Source organism: Triturus cristatus, chromosome 11 (genome assembly GCF_964204655.1).
Source record: "Triturus cristatus chromosome 11, aTriCri1.1, whole genome shotgun sequence".
Lineage (NCBI taxonomy): Eukaryota > Metazoa > Chordata > Amphibia > Caudata > Salamandridae > Triturus > Triturus cristatus.
In genome coordinates, this window is record NC_140594.1 from 266,639,707 (window position 1) to 266,662,485 (window position 22,779).

Consider the following 22,779-nt stretch of genomic DNA (forward strand, 5'->3'; position numbering starts at 1 on the left):
TAGCGTCTATATTTATGAGGGATAAAAGTCTGTATGATTCACACCTATTTGCCACTTTGTCTGGTTTCAGCAGTGTAACAATAAGTGCTTCCTTTAGAGTGGGAGGTGTTTCATATGCCTCTGCAAGGACATCCAATAGTCTAGGTGCTAGTTCTTCTATATACGCCTCGTGGAACTCACTCGGGAGCCCATCAAGGCCAGCTGACTTGCATTTGGGGAGGGACATTGTAGCTATTTTTACATCTTCCACATCAAAGGGTTGCATAAGGTATTTCCTTTCACCCTCTGAAAGCCACCCAAGTGCGATATCATCCAGATATGCACATATATCAGCTTCAGACACCTGTGCCCTGTCGACCATAAGGTTCAGAGTAGAAGTCCAGCACTACACTACTAATCTCTGACGTATTGTGTTGCGCCACCTCCTTCCTGTCTAGCAATTCAGTTATGTTTTCCTGGCTCCTTGGCATAGCTATCTTCTGGGTCAATGAATGGCTAGGCCTGCCTTCCTCCCCATAGTACCTCGCTATACTCCTCCTAGATCTATGCACCAATTCCTGATCTACTATTTGGTTGTGTTCAGTCACAAGGTCCCTTATTGTGGCCAGTGTTTCTTATGCAGGGTTCTGCTCATACTCCCGTTCCAGAGCTAAGATCTGTGTCACCAGCTTGCTGATTCTACGCCCTAAGTCCTTCCAGACACCCGCCTGTGCACTTATACATTCCCCTCGGATTGTAACTTTAAATCCCTCCCATAGCATCTCTGCACTATCCACTGAGCCCTCTTTGTCCATGTAATAGTTTCTGATCGCATTTCCAATGGTGCTCTTGAAAACTGGGTCTGCCAAGGAAGCCTACTGCAATCTCCACATAAAAGTCAGTCAGGGACCTGCAGCTCAAGGAGTACAGGGGAATGAACCGAGAGCGTCTTAGCCAAATGACTAATATGGACTGCCCATGTGCATGCCACTTCGGACACGAGCCAAAAGTCCAAGTTAGACGATGACCCGTGCACTGATGAAATAAAGGTGCTCTCCCTTGTCCCTGGGTGGCTCGATCTCCATATATCTTGAATATCCCCTGCTCCCATCAATCCGAAGAAAGTGTCTGATGCCTGCTTGCCTCGTGCTTCTGCACTATACGACCTGTCCATGTTCACATCTAGACAAATGTTAAAGTCTCCTACCCATAATTTCTCCACAGGAGGAGATATAGAGACACGACGCCAAACATCAGTAAAAAAAGCGGGGTCATCCACATTTGGGCCATATATCTTCACCAGCAGTACCATCACACCGCCCAGTTTGCCCAGGATTATCACCACCCTGCCCTGCTCATCTTTCTCTGGGCTAATCATAGTGAATGGCACAGCTTTCTTGACAAGAATCATCACCCCTCTGGAATAGGTGGAGTAGAAGACAGCCACACGCACCCCAGCCCAGTGTGTTCCCACATTTTTCTCAGAGATCTTCGTTAGGTGGGTTTCCGGTAGGAAAGTGACCTGAACATCAAACCTGTCCAGATACGCTAAAACAGATTTAATTTTCTCGGGGCTGTTAAGTACGCGTACATTCAATGTGAAAAATTCTGTATTACTACCCATACCTGCTGCACATCATGACACAATTTCCATGGTTAACCCCTTCTTGACAAGTCAGCTGCAGTGTTTCAGAAGCTATGCCTTGCAGAATTTCAAGTCCCCACTCCCCTCCCCCCACCATCCCTCCACCCACTTCAGTACCCCCAACTTCCTAAAGCCATCCCTGTTTAGAGAAAACAATCCCCCCCGAATACAGAATAACATTTGAAACATATGGGGTACTCTCATGAGGGGAGCGCCAGAGTGCTACTAGCCTCCCACAGAAGCAGGAGATGGCTGATCAGGTCTACATCAAATGCAATAGTGTCACACACATATTCGAGGACCCCTGTGTGCCTAGCTAGATTCCATTTTAATTTACACCCAAACATCCCAGAACAGCAATGGGAAAAGTCTAAGCAATTTTCAACTGCCCCAAGCTATATACTCCTATAAGTATAGGTCACATCCCATATCAAGCCTTGAGCGTATATATTACTGTTCCTCTTTGTCTGGATCATTGGAGGATTCACACTGTCTCCTTTTCAGCTTTTTGGCATGGTCAAGCGCAGCCTTTGGGTTAGTGAAGATTTTAAAGTCACCCTTCTGGCCAATTCTGAGGCGGGCGGGGTATAGCATGGCGTATGGAATGCCCTCCGATTGCAACAATTTCTTCACAGTACCAAATTCTTTTCTTGCTGCCTGCACTGCAACCGTAAAGTCCGGGAAGAAGGCCAGTGTGTTCTGAAATTCAATTGTACCCCTTTCTCTCACCATCCGCAGAATGGTGTTGCGGTCCCTATAGTTTAAAAGTCTGGCGATGATGGGGCGCGGCATCGCCCCATGGACTGGTCACGCTGCCAAGGAGCGATGGGCACGCTCGACGATCAGCATAGGGGACAGATTCTCAGGGCCAAAGATATCTCTAATCACTGTCTCCACATAGGTCTCCATTTTGCCTGTGTTTGTCGACTCAGGAAGGCCAGTAACTCTAAGGTTGTTCCATCTGGATCTAACTTCTAAGTCTTCATTCTTTGCCTCTATGAGTGCCAATACTTTCGCCATATTTAAGGCTTTGCTGGAGGCCCGCTAAGACTATCCTCAGTGTTAGAACCCTCTGCTCAACCTCCCCTATTCTTGTGTTTGGTTTCTCTAACCTTGCAAACATGTGGTCCATTCTTTGGTTCAACGCATCTATCTTTACGTCTATGGATTGTAAACTGCACTGCATTGCCAGAAGTGTCGCTTCGAGCGAAGGGGCAGCATCTCCCAGTGCGTCTGCCTCCGAGTCTGATGCTGCCTTTGACTGTGTCCTGCTAGGCTTCTGTATTTCAAATGTAAGGAGAAGTTGAGATTTGGCTGCTTTCCCCATTATCCGTACCAGGCACGGAGGAGCTGCAGCTCCGTAATACTGCCACTACTTTACTACAATGAGTCTGCACTATTCAAGCCTCCACCGGACAGTTTCGCACTTGTAGTCAGTTGCGTGAGTACAGGCTCTCGGTTGTTTACCCCGCCCCTCTTGACCAACATCTCTTTGAGTAGCCTTTTGTTGAGTAGCCCTTTGTGGGATGGTGCCTTCTGTAATTTATTACTAAGCAGTGGCAGGATTTTCAATACTGTAGCCCAGATTTACTGGCTGCATGCACCGTGTCCATGAAGTAATTGCTTGGTCCCCTGTAGGCTTTGTTGTCAGTTTATTGCATTATGGCCCGGCCCCCCGCTGCCCCAGCGCTCTTTTACTTGCGCCACAGCAGAAATTGCTCAAGGGCACCCCTCAGCGCAACACGATGTTATGGGACTGCATAGACGTCAGCATACACACTCCACAAGCTGCCATCCGCCCCAGAAGGCCGCAGGGCCCTCCTCGCCGCCCTCGCCTGCCAGCAGCTTGTAGACCGCAGCCGCAGGCACAGGTCAGGCCACACTCCCACTCACCATGCTTATCTCCGGTCGCTCTCCGGATCTCGTAGGGGCCAATGGCCGGACAGTTCTGTTACCCACTGAACTCCACTCTCAGCAATGGCACCAGTGCGAGCACAGCAGGCTGCCAGGGTTCTCTCCACACAGGCGCTATCCGTATCTCTCCAGGCAGCTCTCTTTGTGGCGGCACAGAAGGATGGGTCCCAGTAAGTTTCTGGCCTTTTCGTATTTAGTTGTGGCAGGTTCCACTTGCACACACCGCTTTCACCGGTAGCTTATTTCCCCTCAGTTCATCAGCCGCTCGATCACTCTCTCTTCCAGGCAGGAATGGCTGCCATTTTACCCTCCCTCAGTCGGGCTCCGTCACTTCAAATGTAAGTTTTTCCCCCTGCACAGCTGTTGTTCAGTGCCACTGCGCAGCTCTGGGATGCCTAGCAGCTCAGTACGTCCCCTTTTTCAGCATAGATGCAGCATATTTCGGGCGGATTATGGTCGGATTTCGGATCAGTCTGGCAGAGCCGCACTACAGCACAGCCATTTTGCCGTGCGCCCTCTAGCGCCCCTCCATGTTCTGACCTTACTTGTTCATAAAATGTTCTCATTAGATGAGATGCACCTGATTTAATTGATTACAAAGATATGCCTTGTCTGTACATGAGTATAATGCCTTGCTAAAGCAATGAGATGTGTGAGTAACTAGAAGATTCCATGTTCTGATTGTCTTCAGAACTGACTCCGCTTTTCAGACTTCCTCAGTCAACTTAGCGAATACCAGATAGTTCATCAGCATTTGATACTGTTAAACACGATAACCTAATTGACCTCTTGGAGAATAGGATGGGGTTGTCTGGGCCTGTACTAAACTGGTTCTCCTCATCCCTCCACAATAGAACAGGGGCGGCAACCATAAAAATATCCGCACATACAAAACTTTGCAATGCGAGAACTTTTGATTCCTGTCCGAGATTGCAGTTCATCATAGAGCATAACATTCAGCATAGCAAAACAGCAGTGTGCAGTGCATGCCCACATATCCATCAATACTATAATATAACATAGCCTGACATAATTCAACATACTGTAACATAGCAGTGCTACATGGCCAAATCTGTGCAGAATAACTGCGTACACGCACACACAAACCCCCTCATGGTGTAACTTAATATAAACTCGTGCAATTTTGCAGAACGAATGTCAGCATAACATAACAGCAAAAGGCATAGTTATAAGAGCGCAGCTTAACACGATAGGCGACTGTTCCTTATATTCACACTTACCTACATCTATAACACAGCGAACTCACATAACCTACCTAACATAGAGTAACATGGCAGCACAAATAGTAGCATTAGATAAGAGTTCACAATAGCTGTACTAGTTGATGCTGTAGCATTGCATAAATGCATAGGGCAACAAAGCGCACAGAGGATTAGTAATTTTTAGTCATGAAAGCAAACTACCAAATATGTAACATACGCAACTGAATTATATTTTAGGCGCTTACTGCTCAAGACGAGATTGGGCCCCCCTGCGTCCAAACTTCTTCTCTACCTCGCTCCTTTCGTATTCTCTCTGCCCTTCTGCCCTGCACCTCATATTCATCGGCTTCTGTTTGCCTCGCTTCCTCTCCATGTGCGTCTTTGTGTCTTTCTAGAAGTGGGGTACCAGAGTGTCACGAGCCCTAATTCAAACAAGGAAAACAAATGCTCTCCCCATCTTCTGGCACAACAGTAAAATACAGCCACATTTGGGGTGCATTGTGCCCTTCACACCTCTTGCCCCAGTGCCAGTTTACCTGCTACAAGAATTGTACGTACGTCGAGCGTTCTACTTCCCCACACCGACCCCACATCTAGTTGCTTTTATCAACCTAGTTACCTCGTTTTTTCTCTAGCTCACTACCTTTCTCCTTCACTATCTTTTTAGCCATTGTCTCTCCCTCACCGTTCTCTGCCTAGCTGCTTCGCTACCTTATTACATGACTCAGGGTCAATAATGCATGCCACAGGCACCTGCGCAGTGCCGGGGTCTGCCCCTGCTCAGGAGATGGCATAGAGAGGAGGCCAGCCTTTGTGAATATATGAACGAAGTCTACTTCTGCAATGCATGGCGGCCTATTATATCAAAATGAGTTTCTTTTTTTATATACATCACGAATTTGGCCCAAGGGCATTTCAACGCTTTCCACGTGCACCAGGTTACATTACTAAATGTACGCACAATTTTATTAATTTTACTATTTTTATTGGCACGAGGAGATTAAGTAATTTGCCCAGAACCACAGGAAGTTGAGCCGAAGCTTCGACTCAAACCTAGTTCCCCAGTTCGGAAGTCTGGCTGTTAGGCCACATATCCCCCCTTGATACTTGATGCCCCGTCATTTGTTCTGTAGGCAGATGGCACGATTCACAAAGCTATTTGCGCATTGAATTTACAGGTGAAAATCTGAGCTTAAAAAAGTTCCAGGAGAGCACTGCTAGGATTTTCAAAGGGTGACTGAGTTCAGTTGAGAACCGAAACAGAAAACTGCAGGATTGCAATGACCACGAGCACTCCCAGGGCCCGGTTACAGGTGACCCGCGTCGAATGCAATAATCTGGCCTGGAGGTGTTCGGAATGTTCCTAAAGCGGTAATTACCACACACTCGGAGTCTTTGGGGAATAACCTGCGGATGTTGGTGCTTACAACAGCCAAGCCCTCAGCTCTCAGTAAATACAAGGCCTTTTCCCTTGGTAACTCCCAGCAGGTTTGACCTGCCGAAGCGTAACCAAGGGCGCGGTCTTTACCGCACCTCGAATTAGCAACACAATAAGCACCATTTATAAGAGTCAGCTCAAAAGGGGTTTTGCACAAGGTTTGCAGTGGTCAGTCACTCATACCATTATCTAGCCTTCAGGAGACAACGCACAAGGGGAAAAAATTAAACAATTAAGCTCCCGACATCACCTTTACTCCCAGCCCTCATCTTGACCAGCTGATGAGCACACCGCACATGCAGGGACAGCATTGATGCTGTGACGTATGTAAAGTACAGAACATGCTCGTGCCTTGAAAACTGAGACGAAGTGAAACACCACCACGGCACACTAGGCATGCTCACCGCGTCGTGCACCTCTGCCACACGTAATGGCTAAAATATTCACAAAAGTTAAATGTGCACTCAGTTGCGGCTTGCCGGGGGGGGGGGGGGGGGGAGTGGCAGCCGGGTGGAGGGGGAAGTTTTAAAATAAATTTTAAAAAATCCTACCTGAGAGCAGGTCTGCCGTCCACGCCGCCTCGGGTCAGTTGGCGCCTACAGCAGGTGTGGTGAGTCCATTGGGGCGTTAGGGCGTAGCCCCCCCGCCCGCAGCTCCCTCGGCGTCTTTGAACTTAAGTAAACTGAATCAGAAAAGCGTTCTCATATAAGCGCACACCTGTCTACATCTTAGACAAATGATCCATCCACTTGTCAGCATTTCCAAATAGCTAATGGCCAGTTGGCCACAAAGATTCAGCCATTATTTATGCACCCAGACCTGACTTCATCATCATTAATTCCATGACATTAGTGACTCACTCACCGTCTGGTCCGGTCCGTCTTAGAGACCAACACTGGTTGTGACTTTGCCTCCAGGCGTGCATGGAACTTATGACCAACAGCTTGGCCCTCAGTCCCACTCCCGTGACACCTGAGATAATCTAGATGCTGCTCCCTTGCTGTTTATGTTGGGAAACAGCATGAGAGCAGCGCAATGATTGGCTCATCAGGCTAACACAGTCTGTAGAAGACTTGGGGGCTGTGGCAGCAATCAGCCAGACTCCTACATTGCAGCGGTAGGCGAGGGTTTAAGTGCACATGTCGGGCTGGTCAGAGCAAGGCACCTGTCAAACCCGCCATGCGCACATCACTACAAGGAGCCTGATAATCATCAAGCTTCCAGTTCCACCCTCCCTCGCATGTTAGCCTGCCGCACTGTCCTTTAATTAAAGAAGAAAAACTTTGGGGCATATGTACAAGCCCCAATTGCCACCACAACGTCACCTATAGTGACGTTGTGTGACTTGTGGTGGCAATAGGGGCTGCGCCTTATGTACTTGGCAGCATTAAGCCACTTAATGTGGCTTAACTCTGCCTCGTACATAAGGCCCTCTTTCACACTATGGTTAGCGTGATAAGGGTAGGCAGTGGGTATTGCGGTGGGCGTTCCACCGCAACACCCATTCATTTTGACTCTGCTCCCTATGTACAAGGGAGGCAGCGCCAAAATTAAGACCAGATAAAAACTGGTCTTAAAATGGCAAAACAAGGAAAAATGCATTATTTCTCCTCGTTTTTGCTTTTCCCATGTGTGCTGCCTTGTGCATTTGGTTAGTCAGATTATCAAACTGCAAACTAATGTTTTGTTATTGACTCCAGACAAATACATAAAACAAAGATAATTTGGATCCAGCTTATATAATTGGATCGATAGATAAACTCTAATATAACAACCATTTTGTTGTTGTGATTGTTATTTGATGTACAATGTGTAAAATGTGAATACGTAATTATGTATTTAAAAAGTGGTAATGTTATCCAAATATGTGAATGAATTTACATCAACAGTGTTCTTCAGTTTTTAAATAAAGTTCTTCATGGTATTATATGTAATTTATATATGTGTATTCCTGGTATGGGAATTTGGCGGTTACTATATATATGCACTTTTAGCTGTTTCTGTGATTTTGAGGTTCGTTTGTGTGGTTCATTCATAGTTGTGATTCGGCTAAAGTTTATTATTAAATATTATTTTTGACCATAATTGACATTCTTTCAACGTGAGACACCTACATTTTATGCAAGAATAATGAATAATTATTGGCTAGTTGTACATGGCTATTGTCAATTTACCATGATTTTGAATTAAAGAAATCTTGACACTTAAACAGAATGATTAGAAAGACATAAATATTTTTAACGAAGAAATGCTCCTAAATATTGTAAGTTGAGCATTATTTTCAAAATGCTAACATATTGCACTTTTAAAATAGATTCATATGCAGATTGTTTATTCAATTTTATTGTTAGTATTGCAAACACCAGGAAGAATGTGAATGTGTAGATAAAAATCACAAGATTTGTTTTAGATAATACTTGTAAAAAATATATTCAAAGAAATATTTCTTGATTAAATGTTTTTTTTTAGAGTTTTATGTAGCGCAAACTAGACCCAAAGATATCATGTATCAGAGCACTTTACATGAGCACCAGTTTCATTAGCGACAGACATATTAATTTATTGTTAGGCATGGGGAGATTGATTTGCCCAGAATTACAGGATGTTGAGCGTCATTGCCGAAGCTCGAACCCAGTTCCCCAGCTTCGAGGTCGACCGCTCTAGCCATAAAGCTACATCCTCTCCCTGTAAAAGGTTTGAAATCAAGCTTGCCAGTTATACTGTAGTATTTGATCATTAAAACAAAAGCATTAATTTTTAATATTAACCCCTTTGGTGCTCATGACAGAATGGCTTCGTCATGAGCACCAGTGCTTGTGTGCTCATGACGGAACCGTTCTGTCATGCACACACAAGCACAAAATCCCTCTTCTGCAGACTGCAGAGGGATTTTCTTTTTCTTATTTTTACCTCAGGAGGTGGGAAGAGCTTCCCCAACCACCAGAGGCTTTTTTTTCATTTGTAATGATGATCGCAAGCATGGCGCACTTACGTCATTACATATGAAACTGAAACTGAAATGAGCCGATCGGCTAATTTCTGTGTGCTGTGTCAGCCCCCGAGCACCCAATCACCTGGGAGAGGTATTGTTGGAAAGGGGAGAATCTCACCTTTCTAATGGTACCCTTCCCTGGTGGATTTCTGCTTGGGGATCATCCCAGGAGGGCGATCCCCAGACAGGGATCCACCCACTAGGCACCAGGGAGGGGGGAGCGGCCCCTTAGGCAAGGGCCTTTGCTACCCCAATAAAGATTTGGCATAATCAGTCTTTCTGTCCCCCCTGGGTGTTGAGGGGGGCAGAAAGCACTCAAGACACCAGGGATTATTTTTTTATAGCTCAGGGTTGGGGGCTGCCCAGATTGAGCATGCCAATGCCCCCACACTCCCGCCCCAAAAAAATGCAAAAGTCTTTCTGCCCCTCCAGGAGGCAGATGGGGGCAGTAGCCCCATATCTGTTCCCCGGGAGGACAGACAGAAAACCCACTAGGCACCGGTGATTAGGGTTTTTTTATACGTAAGGGTGGGGGCTTTTCCACAATGGGTTTGCCAATGCCCCAACCCAAAAAAATTGCCACAGTCTTTCTGTCCCGAGAGGCAGATGGGGCAATAGTCCCTTATCTGCCCCCCAGGGTTCACAGTTCAGGGGTGGGGGTATTGGACATCCAGTGAAACCTAGAAAACCTAGACATTTCTGAAAACTAGACACCTGGGGGAGTCCAGGGAGGCATGGCTTGCGTGGATCCCTCAACATTTTCCTACCCAAAATCCCTTGCATACCTCAAATTTAGCAGATTTCTTTTTCTCACATTTCTGTGTAAGAACGTTGTGGGAACACTGGGCTGACACACATTTCCTACCACCCAGCATTCCCCCAGGTCTCCCGATAAAAAGTGTATATTTGTGGGGATATTCCAGTATCTTAGCCCCTTTGTAATAATGCAGTGGTTTGGCCAAGTCTATCTCCCAAGTAGTCCAGAGAGAAGCACTGTATTGGTCCCCATGTTGCAAAAAGGCTCTGTACACCCATTTTGCCGCTAGTCTCTGCTGTGTGAAGCATCTGGTATATATAATTTGTTTAGAGACTGCCTAATATATTCTTGGGTGAGGAGTTGACCTGGTAGGATGGCCATAGACTGCTATAAGCACCAGGAAGTCTGGCAACTCACTGTTAACAACAGATCATCCAATGATGAAAGTCCTGTGGTCTTCCACTGGTGGAGTTGTACTGAACATACCCAATCAGTGTAAATGGGGAGGCCATGTAGGGGGATAGTGTGGGCAAAGGGTGTCACCACTCTAGTAAGCTTACAGATTCTGGTGAGACAGCACAGGACTGTGTGAAACAGCCCTGTGAGGTGTGGATTGGAATGAGTGGTGGGGAATTATATAGTAAGCCATCTTTAAAGTCATTGAAAGCAAACACCATCTCAGACAGGAATCATCACGATAGCCATCAAGCCACCTATTTAAGCTGTGAGACAAAATAATAGCATTCGAAGTTTGGAACAGCTAGGGCACAAGCCACCACAGATAAAGTCAGAGTTGAAAGACCTACTTGGCATCACTCTGTTCCAAAAATCAGTGCAACAAGGGCTGTGCTGAGGTGTCTGAACAAGGAACAATGGATGAGCAGTGGGAGATTCACAAAACAGTACAATAAATGAGGCAGCACTATCATCTTTACCAGAGCTATGCTCACCATAACCGACAGAGGAACAAAGGGCCAAAAGGTAAACTAGGCTCAGGGGGCCTTAACCGCTCGGCCCAGGTTTCCAAACTACAAATTCACAGGGGAATAATGGATGTTTATCCCCAAGTATAGAAATGTGACGAACTCACAACCCAATCTGGGGTCCAACTGTATATGAAGGGGAAACTTATAATGCTCACGTTGGGGGAAAATAAAGGTCTTGGCCCTGTTCATGCGGATGACTGAAATCGCGCAGAGTCTTACATGTTCAACAGAATGTCATCAGCATAGAGAGACACAGCATGGATAATGCAGCCAATCACTAAACCTTATTCCGCTCCAAGAAGATGCATGTAAACTAAGAAAAACAACGGATGGGTCCAGAAAGCCAATTGTCCCATGTGTGGAGCTTGAACAACCCACAGATTCATAGGTTCACCATCCAGATGGGCCTTCGCCTTTGCAAAACAGTTCTCAATGTCAGCCCTAACCTCCTACATCTGTAAAGGAACACCTGCCCAGATCCACAGTAAAACCCCTGAGTGCAGGTCGAGAAGCCAGTGCCAGAGACCTGACCTTGCTACCTTGATTGCAATTTGAAAACCTCAGAAGCTGTCATATGTATCTCCTGTAAGACGTTGAGCTGAGCCTTCCAAAGAGTCAGGGCCACAAGTACAAGTATAGCTTTTGCGGTAAGTTCATATTCCTGAAATTCCATTAAATTAAATTAAATTAAATTAAATTATAAGAGGCAGTGAACTAGATAGACAGAGAGTGATTGCGCACGAACTTGAGGAACAATGGCATAGTACACCTTAGGTAAGAAGAAGCAAAGCATTGTGGTGTACTGGAACAAACTTTGCAAACAAACTGTAAATACATGTGAAATGTAGTCATGACAGATCCTCAACTTATCTGCCTACAAAAACAAAGAGAAAGCCAAATTGAAAATGGAAGGGTTTAAAAAACAGTGACTCTTGGGTTTCCCAAGCAAGAAAGGGCTAAGGAATGGAAAAAGGGGTTGTAACCACTACAAATAGGGTGTCTCAACCTGCTGATCGACAAGGGTAACACAGTGATCAGTACAAGCAAACAATTATGAACTCCAAGTCAGACCCCGGGTCATAGCACAATAAAAGAAGAAATCAGTAGCATTTAGCATTTCAGTGAAACCCATAACGTCCACCACAGAGTGCATACACAAGAGTGATAGGATACAGTACTGCAATGAACATAGCCCAAATCTCTGAGAAGTCAAAGGATATCATTGACGGATAGCGATATAAACACCAAAGGTGTTATGGAGTCGTAACCAAGTTCATCAGACAACTGGTCATCGCCAGAGGCATTGGAGTCAGAAGAAAGCTGGTGTGGTGTCACCGAGAAATCATGCAAGAAAGCTTCTGTGGCTACCTCCTCCTGCTGCTCCTTCCACCTTCGGGCATGAATAGGACCATGCTGCTCAAGCCATGGCAACGCACCCTTTGCATAGTGGCCGAGACCTGGTCCATTTTAGGAGCGCAAGCTGAAGGGCAGCAGGACCAACCTCAAGAGCCACTGTCAAAGGCATCCGCCCAGTCCCATGCCACCACTGTTTGAGTAAAGAATTGTGATCATTGACCGTCTCAGATCTGTAGCTTCGCTGGGAAAAGAAGAGTATATTTAAGTCCCATATCTTGTAGTTTCTTTTTGACTTGGATGAAGGAAGCCTGTTGGCATTGGACCACCAAAGTGTAACCCGGAAAGAACATCACTCTTGTATTGTTCCGTAAGATTGAGTCTCTTCCCCGGGCTGCCAATGAGATAGCATCACAGTCTTGGTTATTCAGGATCTGTACTACCATGGGCCTGGGCAGTGCCCTCAGTGTGGGCACCACTCTGGGACCATGTGTGCTTGTTTGTAAATAAAATGAGGGCAGAGTGTTTTGGGGGACATGTCCTTTTTCAGCCAGTTCTTCAGGAAAGTTATAGGGTCTCCAATTTTGCCCCTTCAGGCAAACCAGCAGTGTGGATGTTATTACGGCTGGGAAGTCCATCAGCATCTTCCAGTCTGTTTTCATCAGTGAGCTACCACTGCAGAATTTCTTCTGTTCTGTTATGATAGGTCTTGGGTGCAAAGACAGAGCTCATTATCAGCCAAATCTCTTTCATTGATATTTTCTGACAAATTATGCTGATTTTCTCAAAGAATAGCAAAGTCAATTATCAGGGAATCAAACATGGCCTTAAAGGCCTTTTGAGAGTCTGCTATTGCCACCAATATGGTGTCAAGTTTGTATGTAGGAGTTCCCAGCACTGGTAAGAGGGAGTTGCAGCCAGATGGGTATTAGATTTCATGTGGTCCTGTCAAGGTGAGTTGAGAGCTACCAGGGTCTGTGAGGTCTGGGCCGGTTTCACAGGAGGTTTATCTACATGAGATCTCCATGTGTCTCTGGACTTGCCTATTTGACAGAAAGATAGCAAGTGAAAAACAGAAGGTAATCAATAAGTGGGAGTCCAGAGGCTCGGATACCAGCCTGATGCGAGGCCCGTCTCGCCCAAAGATGACTGCCAATGTTATAGCCAGTATGGGGGCAAAAGTAGCCTCAAAGCCAAAGCAGTTCTCTCAGAATCATGGAATTGTGAACTGATTCTGGTACTCGATGTAAGGCAGGGCGGTGAGTGAACTAGAAGAGTTTGCGATGTTGGGAGGAGTGCAACCCTCGGGTACGATGCCAGCAGTGTAGCGGCAACAAGAGTCAATATGATGACCGTGTGCCTCTGTGTTTCCTAAGTTGGCGGCCAGCAGTGTAGATGCAACAAGAGTCGGTATAATGACTACATGGATCTGTGTTCCCCAGGCACAACCTCTGCAGCCAGCACAAGTCTAGGCTTCCTCCTGGGGCACCTCATGTATCTCCAATGGTGTCTTGTTGAGACTAATAACCTCTATGCATGGATGTGAGCGAGGCAATAGGAATCAGGCCTCAGTGTCAAAGTCCCAGGGCAGCGCGAGTTTTTGTGCATTGAACGTAGGGGGGAGAATGGCCTACCCCGTCAGGCACCAATTACCTCGGGGACCCCAATGCTGGCCCATGTGGGGCCCCAGGAGTCTCCCCTCTGCGGTGGATGGTAGTGTGGAGTCAACAAGGCCTACAAAAGGGCCGCAGTTGGGTCCAAGTCCCCTGACACCCACCCATGGCACTGCATGAAGCAGTAATCACCAGAGCTGCCAAATCAGGAAGAAGGAATGCATTTCCCCATGCAAGGCATTAGGCACTGGGACTGGGCTGGGGGAGCCTGGCAAAATTCCAAAGTAAAGGTCTTGGCAATATGGACCCCCCATTTAAAGCTCCTCGCATGGATGGTGCCGGCTGACAGTGACCACCACATCTGTATCTGGGGTCTTTTTAAGCATTTGAGTCAAGGTACTATAGTCAGTTACATAAAAACGTAATCTAAATATTTCTATAAATAAGACTATATTTTGATATAAACATCAATAAAATATTATTTACAGCGTGTGACTTGACTGCCAAGCATGGAGCAGCATTGTAGGAGAGCTTGGGCTCTCTGCTCCCCAGGGGAAAGGCTGATTGTAGTGGGAGCTCCCCTACATTACAGCTTCATGCTTAGCTGTCAAGCCACACCCTGTAAATAAGACTTTATTGATGTTTTTATAAAAATATAGTGATATTTATAGAAATGTTTGGTTTCATTTTTTAAGTAACTGACTATAGTAGCTTGACTCAAATGCTAAAAATTGTTCATTAATATATGTGAGCATTGGTACTTTCAGTTTGTGACCTAACCATATCACAGACATTAGTGAAATAGCATTTTGGGGTGATATATGTCTGATATATGTAGGAAGGGAATTCTTACATTACTCTTTTTTAAATAGCACATAGGTATACACATAATAGTTGAAGGGAGCACCTATATAATAAGGAATACATGAATACCATTGACTGACATACACATTGTGTTTCTTCTCTTTCATGTTACCAGCATGACATATAATCAGCCTTGAGAAAGTCCATTGTTGGATGAAACGTGTTGGCTCAACCATCCGTATTTTATATGATAGTGTGAAAACAATAAATGCAACTACTTCCACCACTTCTTTTGTGTTCCAGATTACTTGTTCGGAGAGGATAAAATAAGGACTGATGCATTTGACTGCTGGCAAAGATATTATATTTGTCACAACACCATATGCAAAAATACGACTATGAGTGCTCCAATACTATTATGTCTATTGTAATATGGGAGAGATAATCCATGGGTTTATGTTACTCTGTTTATTGACATCATGCAACAGATGTCCTATATTGTATGAGCACTAATGCTTGTTCAAAAAGAATTGTATCTTACTTGTTGGGACGTGAAACAGTAGTACCATAGTTGCCTAGCTTTTTGTACGAGTGTTACCTATCTAGAAGAAAAACATCGTAAAAATTGGGCTTGGAAAAATATTGAAAGTGTAGAGAGCTCCAGAAGACTGGATGTAACCCGGTTTTGGTATTCGACCTGCACCCCATCATGGTCGGCCTAAATGTAGCCTTAGGTCCTGGTGTTAAACTAACATTGGTAATGATGTTTTTGAAAATGAAGGTCCATTAATAAATAAAAAATGTATATCCTTTCAACATTAAGGTTTAGAAGCATTTTATATATGTTTACAACTTGTATTATTTTGAAAGAGATATATGTAACATACAATACATTTTCATATGTTATTCACATTCATTTCAGCTTTAAAAAAAAAATGCAGAATACTCCTTACCTTCGATTTTCTGGTGGGTTGCCTTGCTTCTCTTCCAGCATTGTCAGATACAGGCCGATGCCTTGTAGCAACAGCAACATGTTTGTGAATTTTAGATGTATTTGTTGTGCCATGCTTTACCCTATTTATACTTTGTTCCTGCTGTCTCCCGTGTGGAGGTGGCTCTGCCATAGCTACATCATCGAACAGCCACATTCAAACAGGGCGGGCAGAGCTATGGCTGAGCTAACTTCATCTGTTGTGTTTGGCTGATAACTCCATTGACAGAGGAAGAAAAATGTGTCAGAGGCAGCAGAAGTTTGATCGAGTGTCATCCATCAAACCACCAACTCTAAATAGTGTGACCAGAATTCCATTGTTGAGAATGGCTTTACATGGAAATTTCAACAGAAATACTTCATCTGTCAAACTCTAAATCACCCGCAAAGGCTTAAACAACTCTTTATATTATATGCATTTGCTAGATAATATTTGGTAGTTGAACTTGGCTACAAACCTGAAATATCAGTGTGACTGTTTCTACGAGGCACCAAAATGCCATTAAGGTATATCCTCCAATAATGAGAATCCTTCTTCCTGTATATTCTATTAAGATACCCTGAAATCAGAAAGAAAAAGTGTATTTTTTAAAAACCTTTACGCATCCTTTAATCCACTGATCATGACCATGTCTGTTTGTATTCTTGTTGGTCTTGCTTGGAATCACACATTGCAATCACACATTGTACCCCATTGGATAATATTGTATCATATGTTTAGTTTTTAGATGAAAATTCAGACAGAACACAATATTATGAATATCATGACTAGCATGCAGACATACTCGAATTGTACTTAATTGGAAGGCCCACCCCCCTCTGGGCAGCATCATGGGCAGACATCAATGTCATCTTCGAAGAATTGTATTTCTCCACTATGTAATGCTCATTTAGGCATGGGTTCTACTTCAATCTTAAAACTGTGCTATATTTTTAAACATCATTACCACATACATGGCTTTGACTTATGGTAAGACAATCTCATTATTAGCGCAAACTGAACTCTTGTGAACCAACTGAGAATTTGACAATGAAGTTCCTGTTTTTTAAGACCCAAGTGGGTCTCCTGTTGGTTTAAAAAAATGATTTCTAGATCCAAACAACAATCATGATTTACAAAGTTAAATTTATTTAGGAAATTCATTAACCGATGTCAAAAAATCTTTGGTCCTAGGTGTTTATTTCCGTGGAATAAATAAGGGTTAGAAATAGGCAAAGGCGAAAACAGTATGCGCGGGTCATGAAAAAGAAAGAAAAAAATGCTGTGGGTGTTGAGGAGCAAATGTCATCCTAGTTCCCATCTTTTAGATTTTTAAGTGCATGTGTGAAGGGAATAGCTCCTTATTTCATGCAGGTGCAAGAAAAAGAGCTCCTCCAGAGGAAGACTATTTTCATATTGTGGAGATGCAATGGCTGTAAAAAGGACAAAATGCACTTCAACCCCAATGCTAAGTGAAGAGATAGTCTGCAAGTACAGATTCTGTGTATTAACAGAAAAGGTTAAATCTAAAAAAAGTAGACCAAAGTTTGTGAAATTTAGAATTGCTAATTTGTTAGCAAATTAGGAATCTTGTTTCAAACATTTCTCATACATATGGTTCACTTTGCATAACCTATCGATAGGTGACTTGCCTCAGGGTCTGGCTGAAGAGGGTAAAATCCTCCGCCGGATGTTACCTTCTTAGGGGTTCGGGGTGTTACAGGAATAACAACTGTAATTATGTCCGCTGCTTTCCAGGGAACAATGAAGCGTTTCTTACTGACTCTTTACAGTGAGATGTGAAGTTGCAATTCTTTTTTCAGGATATTGCATACTTTTCTGAATTATTTATTTCTCGTCAGGTCACATTGATTTAAAAATGTTTCTGCAAAATCTTTTTAGTGAGAAACTTACCTGCTAAAAGTCAATTTGAATTATTTTCATTAGAAAAATAATTAAGCACATCATTTTTCATTATCTTGCCAAAACAAATCTTCAAAATATATTTTGTGGTATTCGTAAAACACCTCTGCACATTAGAAGAGAATTCAAAACTTTTCATTTTATCATGTAGCACAATTTGACTTAAGTATTATAGTCACCTTTGGTGCCACATCTTGAAACGTTTTTTGTTGATTTCATTCAAAATATGTCCCGAGATGAGGTTTTCTAAACCCTCTGGCAAAAGCGCAGCCTCAATGCCAACCTACCAATTTGAGAAGGTAACCTGGTAGATTGTAACCTCCTAGTCACCAGAGCATAATTTTAGGATGGTGGATTCCGCAGCGATCATTCCAATAAGACTCACAGGAATATTTGTTGTTATTGGGTTTCACAACTTTTTCACAATTAACCAACACACAAGAATACACACTATGAGTATTATTTTTATGTTTTCAGTAAAATCATGTTCTTATGAAAATCAGTTGTATAGTTGTAATTATAAATATAAACATAAAAGTGTCAATGAAGGTGAAGAATAAGCAACATTTCAAAGGAAAAAGAAGTTCCCTTGTATGGTTGTCCTATCCCTCCGTGGATGCCTTCAGCAAAGCTGTCTTAACACTAAAAGAGTCTGTATGAGTTTCTAAGGTGGCCTTCTTCCAGAATACCTTGGCGAACAACAGACATGTTGTTTGGTATTGAGAAGGTTGTTCTACGCTTAGCACTTTGTGGCTTCCCCAGCAGATGGATGACTATAGCCTTAATGAAGGATGTTTACAGCAGTGATTGCTTTAATCAAGTATCCCAAGTAGCCCAAAAATGTCCTCTCTGCCTTATGTTTGTCTGTACCGAGGTTAAATACGCTTTTTTGAAAAGGGCAGGCCTCATATTGAATGATGGCAAATAGCAGAATTCCATAAGACATTGTAAATCATGGGAATACATACATCATTATTTATTGCACTATCAAACTATAATAAATCGAATGCATGTTGCACATGTACAAACAATTCTAAATGTAGCATGCATTCATAAATGAGAAATGTGCACTCAATAAAATAAATATATGACAAGAATGAGATGCAATGGGTGGGCGAGCAGAAGGAGAAAACTTGAAGATGACATCACTGTTATCTTACCCCACTATCTATATGAGTTAGTTGCTGTCTATGACTAGTTTGGGGTATCTTGATCTTTTAGATTAAAGAAATGCGTTTAACCTGTCAGCCTTAGGGCGGTCTTCTCCCAAATGTTTTTTCTTCGCTCCTCCTAATTTTGATGAATTTGTTTTCACTGGCCCTAGGACTCTGTGCACTTTGCCACTCCTTACCAGTGCTAAAGTGCTTGTGCTCTCTCATTTAAACATGTTAAAATTGATTTATACTAGATTGGCATATTTAATCTACTTATAAGTCCCTTTTAGACTGGTATACCATATACCTAGGGCCTGTAAATGTAATGCTACCAGTAGACCTGCAGCACTTATTCTGCCATCCACTTAAGTAGCCCTTTAATCATGTCCCAGGCTTGCCATTGCAGCCTGCATGCAGTTTTAAACAGCTAATTCGACTTCGCAAGATAACCCCCTTTCCAGTATTAAATTCCCATCTTATTGAATATAAATCACCCCTGAGGTAGGCCTTTGGCACCCCATAGTACAAGATACATTGTAAACAAAAGGTGGGACATGTACTTGTATGTTTTATGTGTGCTGATGGTGTAAAAACCTTCACATTTGTTTTTCCACTACTGTGAGCCCTACCTCTCCCATAGGATAGCATCGAGTTGCCTTATGATATTTAACAAGTGCTAACTGTAGTAATGTACTTTGTCAATTACTGTTATAGGCTGTTCTTTATGTCAGCAGCATTTTCTGTTGGAATGTTGCCTGTTGCTAAGGTTATGGAATGTCAATGAACAAGCTCACAGTTGGAGCTGAGCTGCACGGAGCCTGGTGGAGTCCCTGCTGTTGTGGGCTCCGCAACCATGTAGCTACAAATAAATCTACTTAACTTCACCCTGCTTGCAGCGTCATCACTACAGAATTTTGGCGACGATCCTGTCTACATGGTGATGACCTGCATGCACTACTATTTCTACAGTTTTTCCCCGCCACATGGGAACACCTCTACACCCAACTGTGGTATGGTGCATGACTTTGTTTCATTCGACCTCAGCCGAAAAGTGCTTTGATATTGCGTTTTATTTGTTTCTCGCATTCCTTTTCATTGAAAGGCTGGCCTGCATACTCGTTCCTCGCTCCACACATTGAACACCTCACGCTAAGGCCTGTGATCGTTCCCAGTGACGTTGCCTTAGCGATGGCAGCTTGTTCATCCCTTCTTTGATCGTCACGCTTCACGTAACGTCCTCACGTTACAGCGGCCATTTTAACAGGTTGGGATAACCTGCACCGCATTTCTCCTTCTTGATGTTGTTTGATGATGACACGCACATCTCTAAGCTGGTGTGTGCATTCAACTCTTTTCTAGTATCGGCTAACTGTTAAACATCATGTCAAAACTTTTACGAGTTGGCAGAATCTCCACCACTCCTACAAGTTTATTCTATGATGACACGCACATCCAAATTTGGCTACATTCAATGGTGCATGTTTTTTTAAAATCTTTTCAGCTTACATCAACCTGGAAAGTTCCGATTTTAAAATGTGAGGTATTTTTTTTACATAACTTATTATTCGTGTGTTTCTCTGTGACACACACCCCTCATGTGCTCACTTTATATTTTCTGTGACACACCTTGACTTTGCACTGTGTTTATTTGTGTGTCACACGGTGATAAACACACCTACCTCTTCGGCATCCTATTTCCTCTTCAATTTTGTTTATGGCTACATATTAACCTTTTTATATCTAAGCTACAGTTATAATGTGCACCATGCAAGCTGTGAATCCCCCACCAGCATTTTTAAACACTCCAGGTGAACCACATGTTGGATGGGAAATATGATATGACACATTTGAAAACATATTTAGGGGCAATAGGGGCATCCAGATTTAGTGCGGACAGGGAAAAATGTCTGCTACTTCATTCACTTGGGTTTGAAGGTAGATCCATCTTTAAGCTTTTACCCAATTTGACCCTAAAGACAGTGATGGTATAGATGAATACGTGAAGCAGTGCTCAAACTCAAGAATAGGTTTTATAAACAGCCAAGCCTCATGGTACTCAGACACTAATTCTTTAAAAGAAAACAGAGTGAAGAAGAGGATGTGCACTCATACATATCAGTATTGCTGAGGCTGGCTGCTGTCTGCAAATATGAAAATTTCACTGATCAACTTATAAGAGACCAATTTGTTTGCCAATGCAAGCACAAACACATAAGACAACAATTGTTCAGTTTGGGTGATCTGTCTTTAGACAAAACTATTAAGATTGTTTACAGCATTGAAATCTCTATGTTCTCTTTGAAGGAGTTAGATGACAAGAGCACTGAGTGTGTTAATGTTGTAAGTACTGGAAATCACTTGTTAAATCAAGAAACATAAGGTCTAATGTTGTTCCCAAAGTTGTAAAACCTGAAGGTCAAACTGGAAGTACTTCAAACATGTGCTATTAACGTAACTTGCAATTACTGCAAGAAGGAGGGCCATTTAGCTAAAATTTGTTTAAAATAAATGGAAAGCCATGTTTCCATCGGTGTTTGGTGACACCCTTGAAAAGATTAAAGGTTTCAAAAACTAAATTGTGGATAAAGATGGTGCCACACCTATCAAACACAAACTCAGGGGTGTGCCACATAGTGTAAAGACTGACCTAGAAAAGGAATTCAAGGATTTGTGTGCGAAAGGAGTTATTGAGCCTACGGAATCCTCATTGTGGCTTTCTCCATTGGTAGTAGCCCACAAGAGGAGTGGTCAACTCAGAGTTTGTGTTGATTTGAGGTCTTTAAACAAAGAGATATGGGCAGATTTGCATCCTTTGCCCAAGATCAGTGACCTCTTTGCTTCTACCAGAGGAGCGAAATTCTTCTCAAAACTCGACTTGGCCAGTGCCTACCACCAAGTCGATCTCCATCCTGAGTCCAGACATCTTACAGCTTTCGTGTCTCCACTGGATACTTATCACTGCATGCCGTTTGGGTTGGCATCGGTGGCCTTTGTCTTTCAGAGAGTTATGAATAACATCCTTAAAGAGATAGATGGCGTTCTTGTTTTCCAAGATTACGTTTTTATTGTTGCTAAAGATTCATCCTCCCATGATCACACTCTTCCCAAAGTGTTGACATTGTTCATGGAACATGGCGTTGTCCTGAAGTCGGAGAAGTGTGAGTTCTTTTGTGAGAAAGTGGAGTACTTGTGGCATGTTGTTTCTCACGAAGGTGTCAGCCCCAAACCTTGATTACTGGAGGCTATTACCAATGCCCCAGCTTCTTCTGATAAACGTGGTGTCCAGTCTCTTTTGGGGTTGTGTGAATATTACTCCAGATTCATCCCTTCCACTATTGTCTCAAAAAGGAGGTGCTGTTTCACTAGGGAAGTGATTGCGTGCAAGCGTTTGACCATATGAAAACCTTTGCTAAAACATTACAAGGCCCTCAAACCGTTAGACCCTAGCCATACTTGCTGTGTGACGGTTGATGCCAGTCAGGTGGGTTTGGGGGCTGTGTTGACACAGACAGTGTGAGGTGTTGAGTATATCATTGGGTTTGCCTGTGTTGAGAGCTGCTGAAATCCCATACTCTGTTATCGAAAAGAAACTTTTAGCTTGCTGTTGGGCAATTGAGAAGTTTCGCCCCTATATCTGGGGAAGCGTTTTTTTTTTTTTTTTACACACTGACCAGAAGCATCTAGTAAATGTTTTGGGGGAGAACATGGGAAAATACTGCACACCAAGGATATTGAGGATGGTTACAAAACTTTTACAGTATCAGTTTGATGTTAAGCATTTTTCTGGGAGGAGAAACTGCAGAGCAGATTTTCTTTCCCGTTTCCCTGTGTGAAACGACGAACATGATGAAATCCAATTTAAGGATCTGATTGATGAAGACTGTGAAGATTGCCTTGGTTCTGCATTAGATATTCCAGTGTTGAGGATGTGCTCTGAAGAAGAATGGGGAGCCGCATTTCTTAATGATTCTGTGTTACAAGATGTGTGTGCTTTGGTGAAGAAGGGATGGCCAAGGGAGAAGGTTTT

General features: G+C 43.4%; 1 protein-coding gene across 2 annotated transcripts in view; it reads right to left on the reverse strand.

The window, feature by feature from the left end:
* Positions 1–22,779, reverse strand: part of LOC146783986 (solute carrier family 2, facilitated glucose transporter member 11-like) — a 408,912-nt gene that overhangs the window by 95,378 nt on the left and 290,755 nt on the right. For both annotated transcript variants that reach the window (XR_014970424.1, XM_085633328.1), the window contains one exon: positions 16,154–16,255. Coding sequence is in view for 1 of the 2 variants with exons in the window: in XM_085633328.1 (XP_085489454.1) it covers positions 16,154–16,255 (102 nt within the window). In the remaining variant the exon portion in view is untranslated. The remainder of the gene's footprint in view (positions 1–16,153; positions 16,256–22,779) is intronic.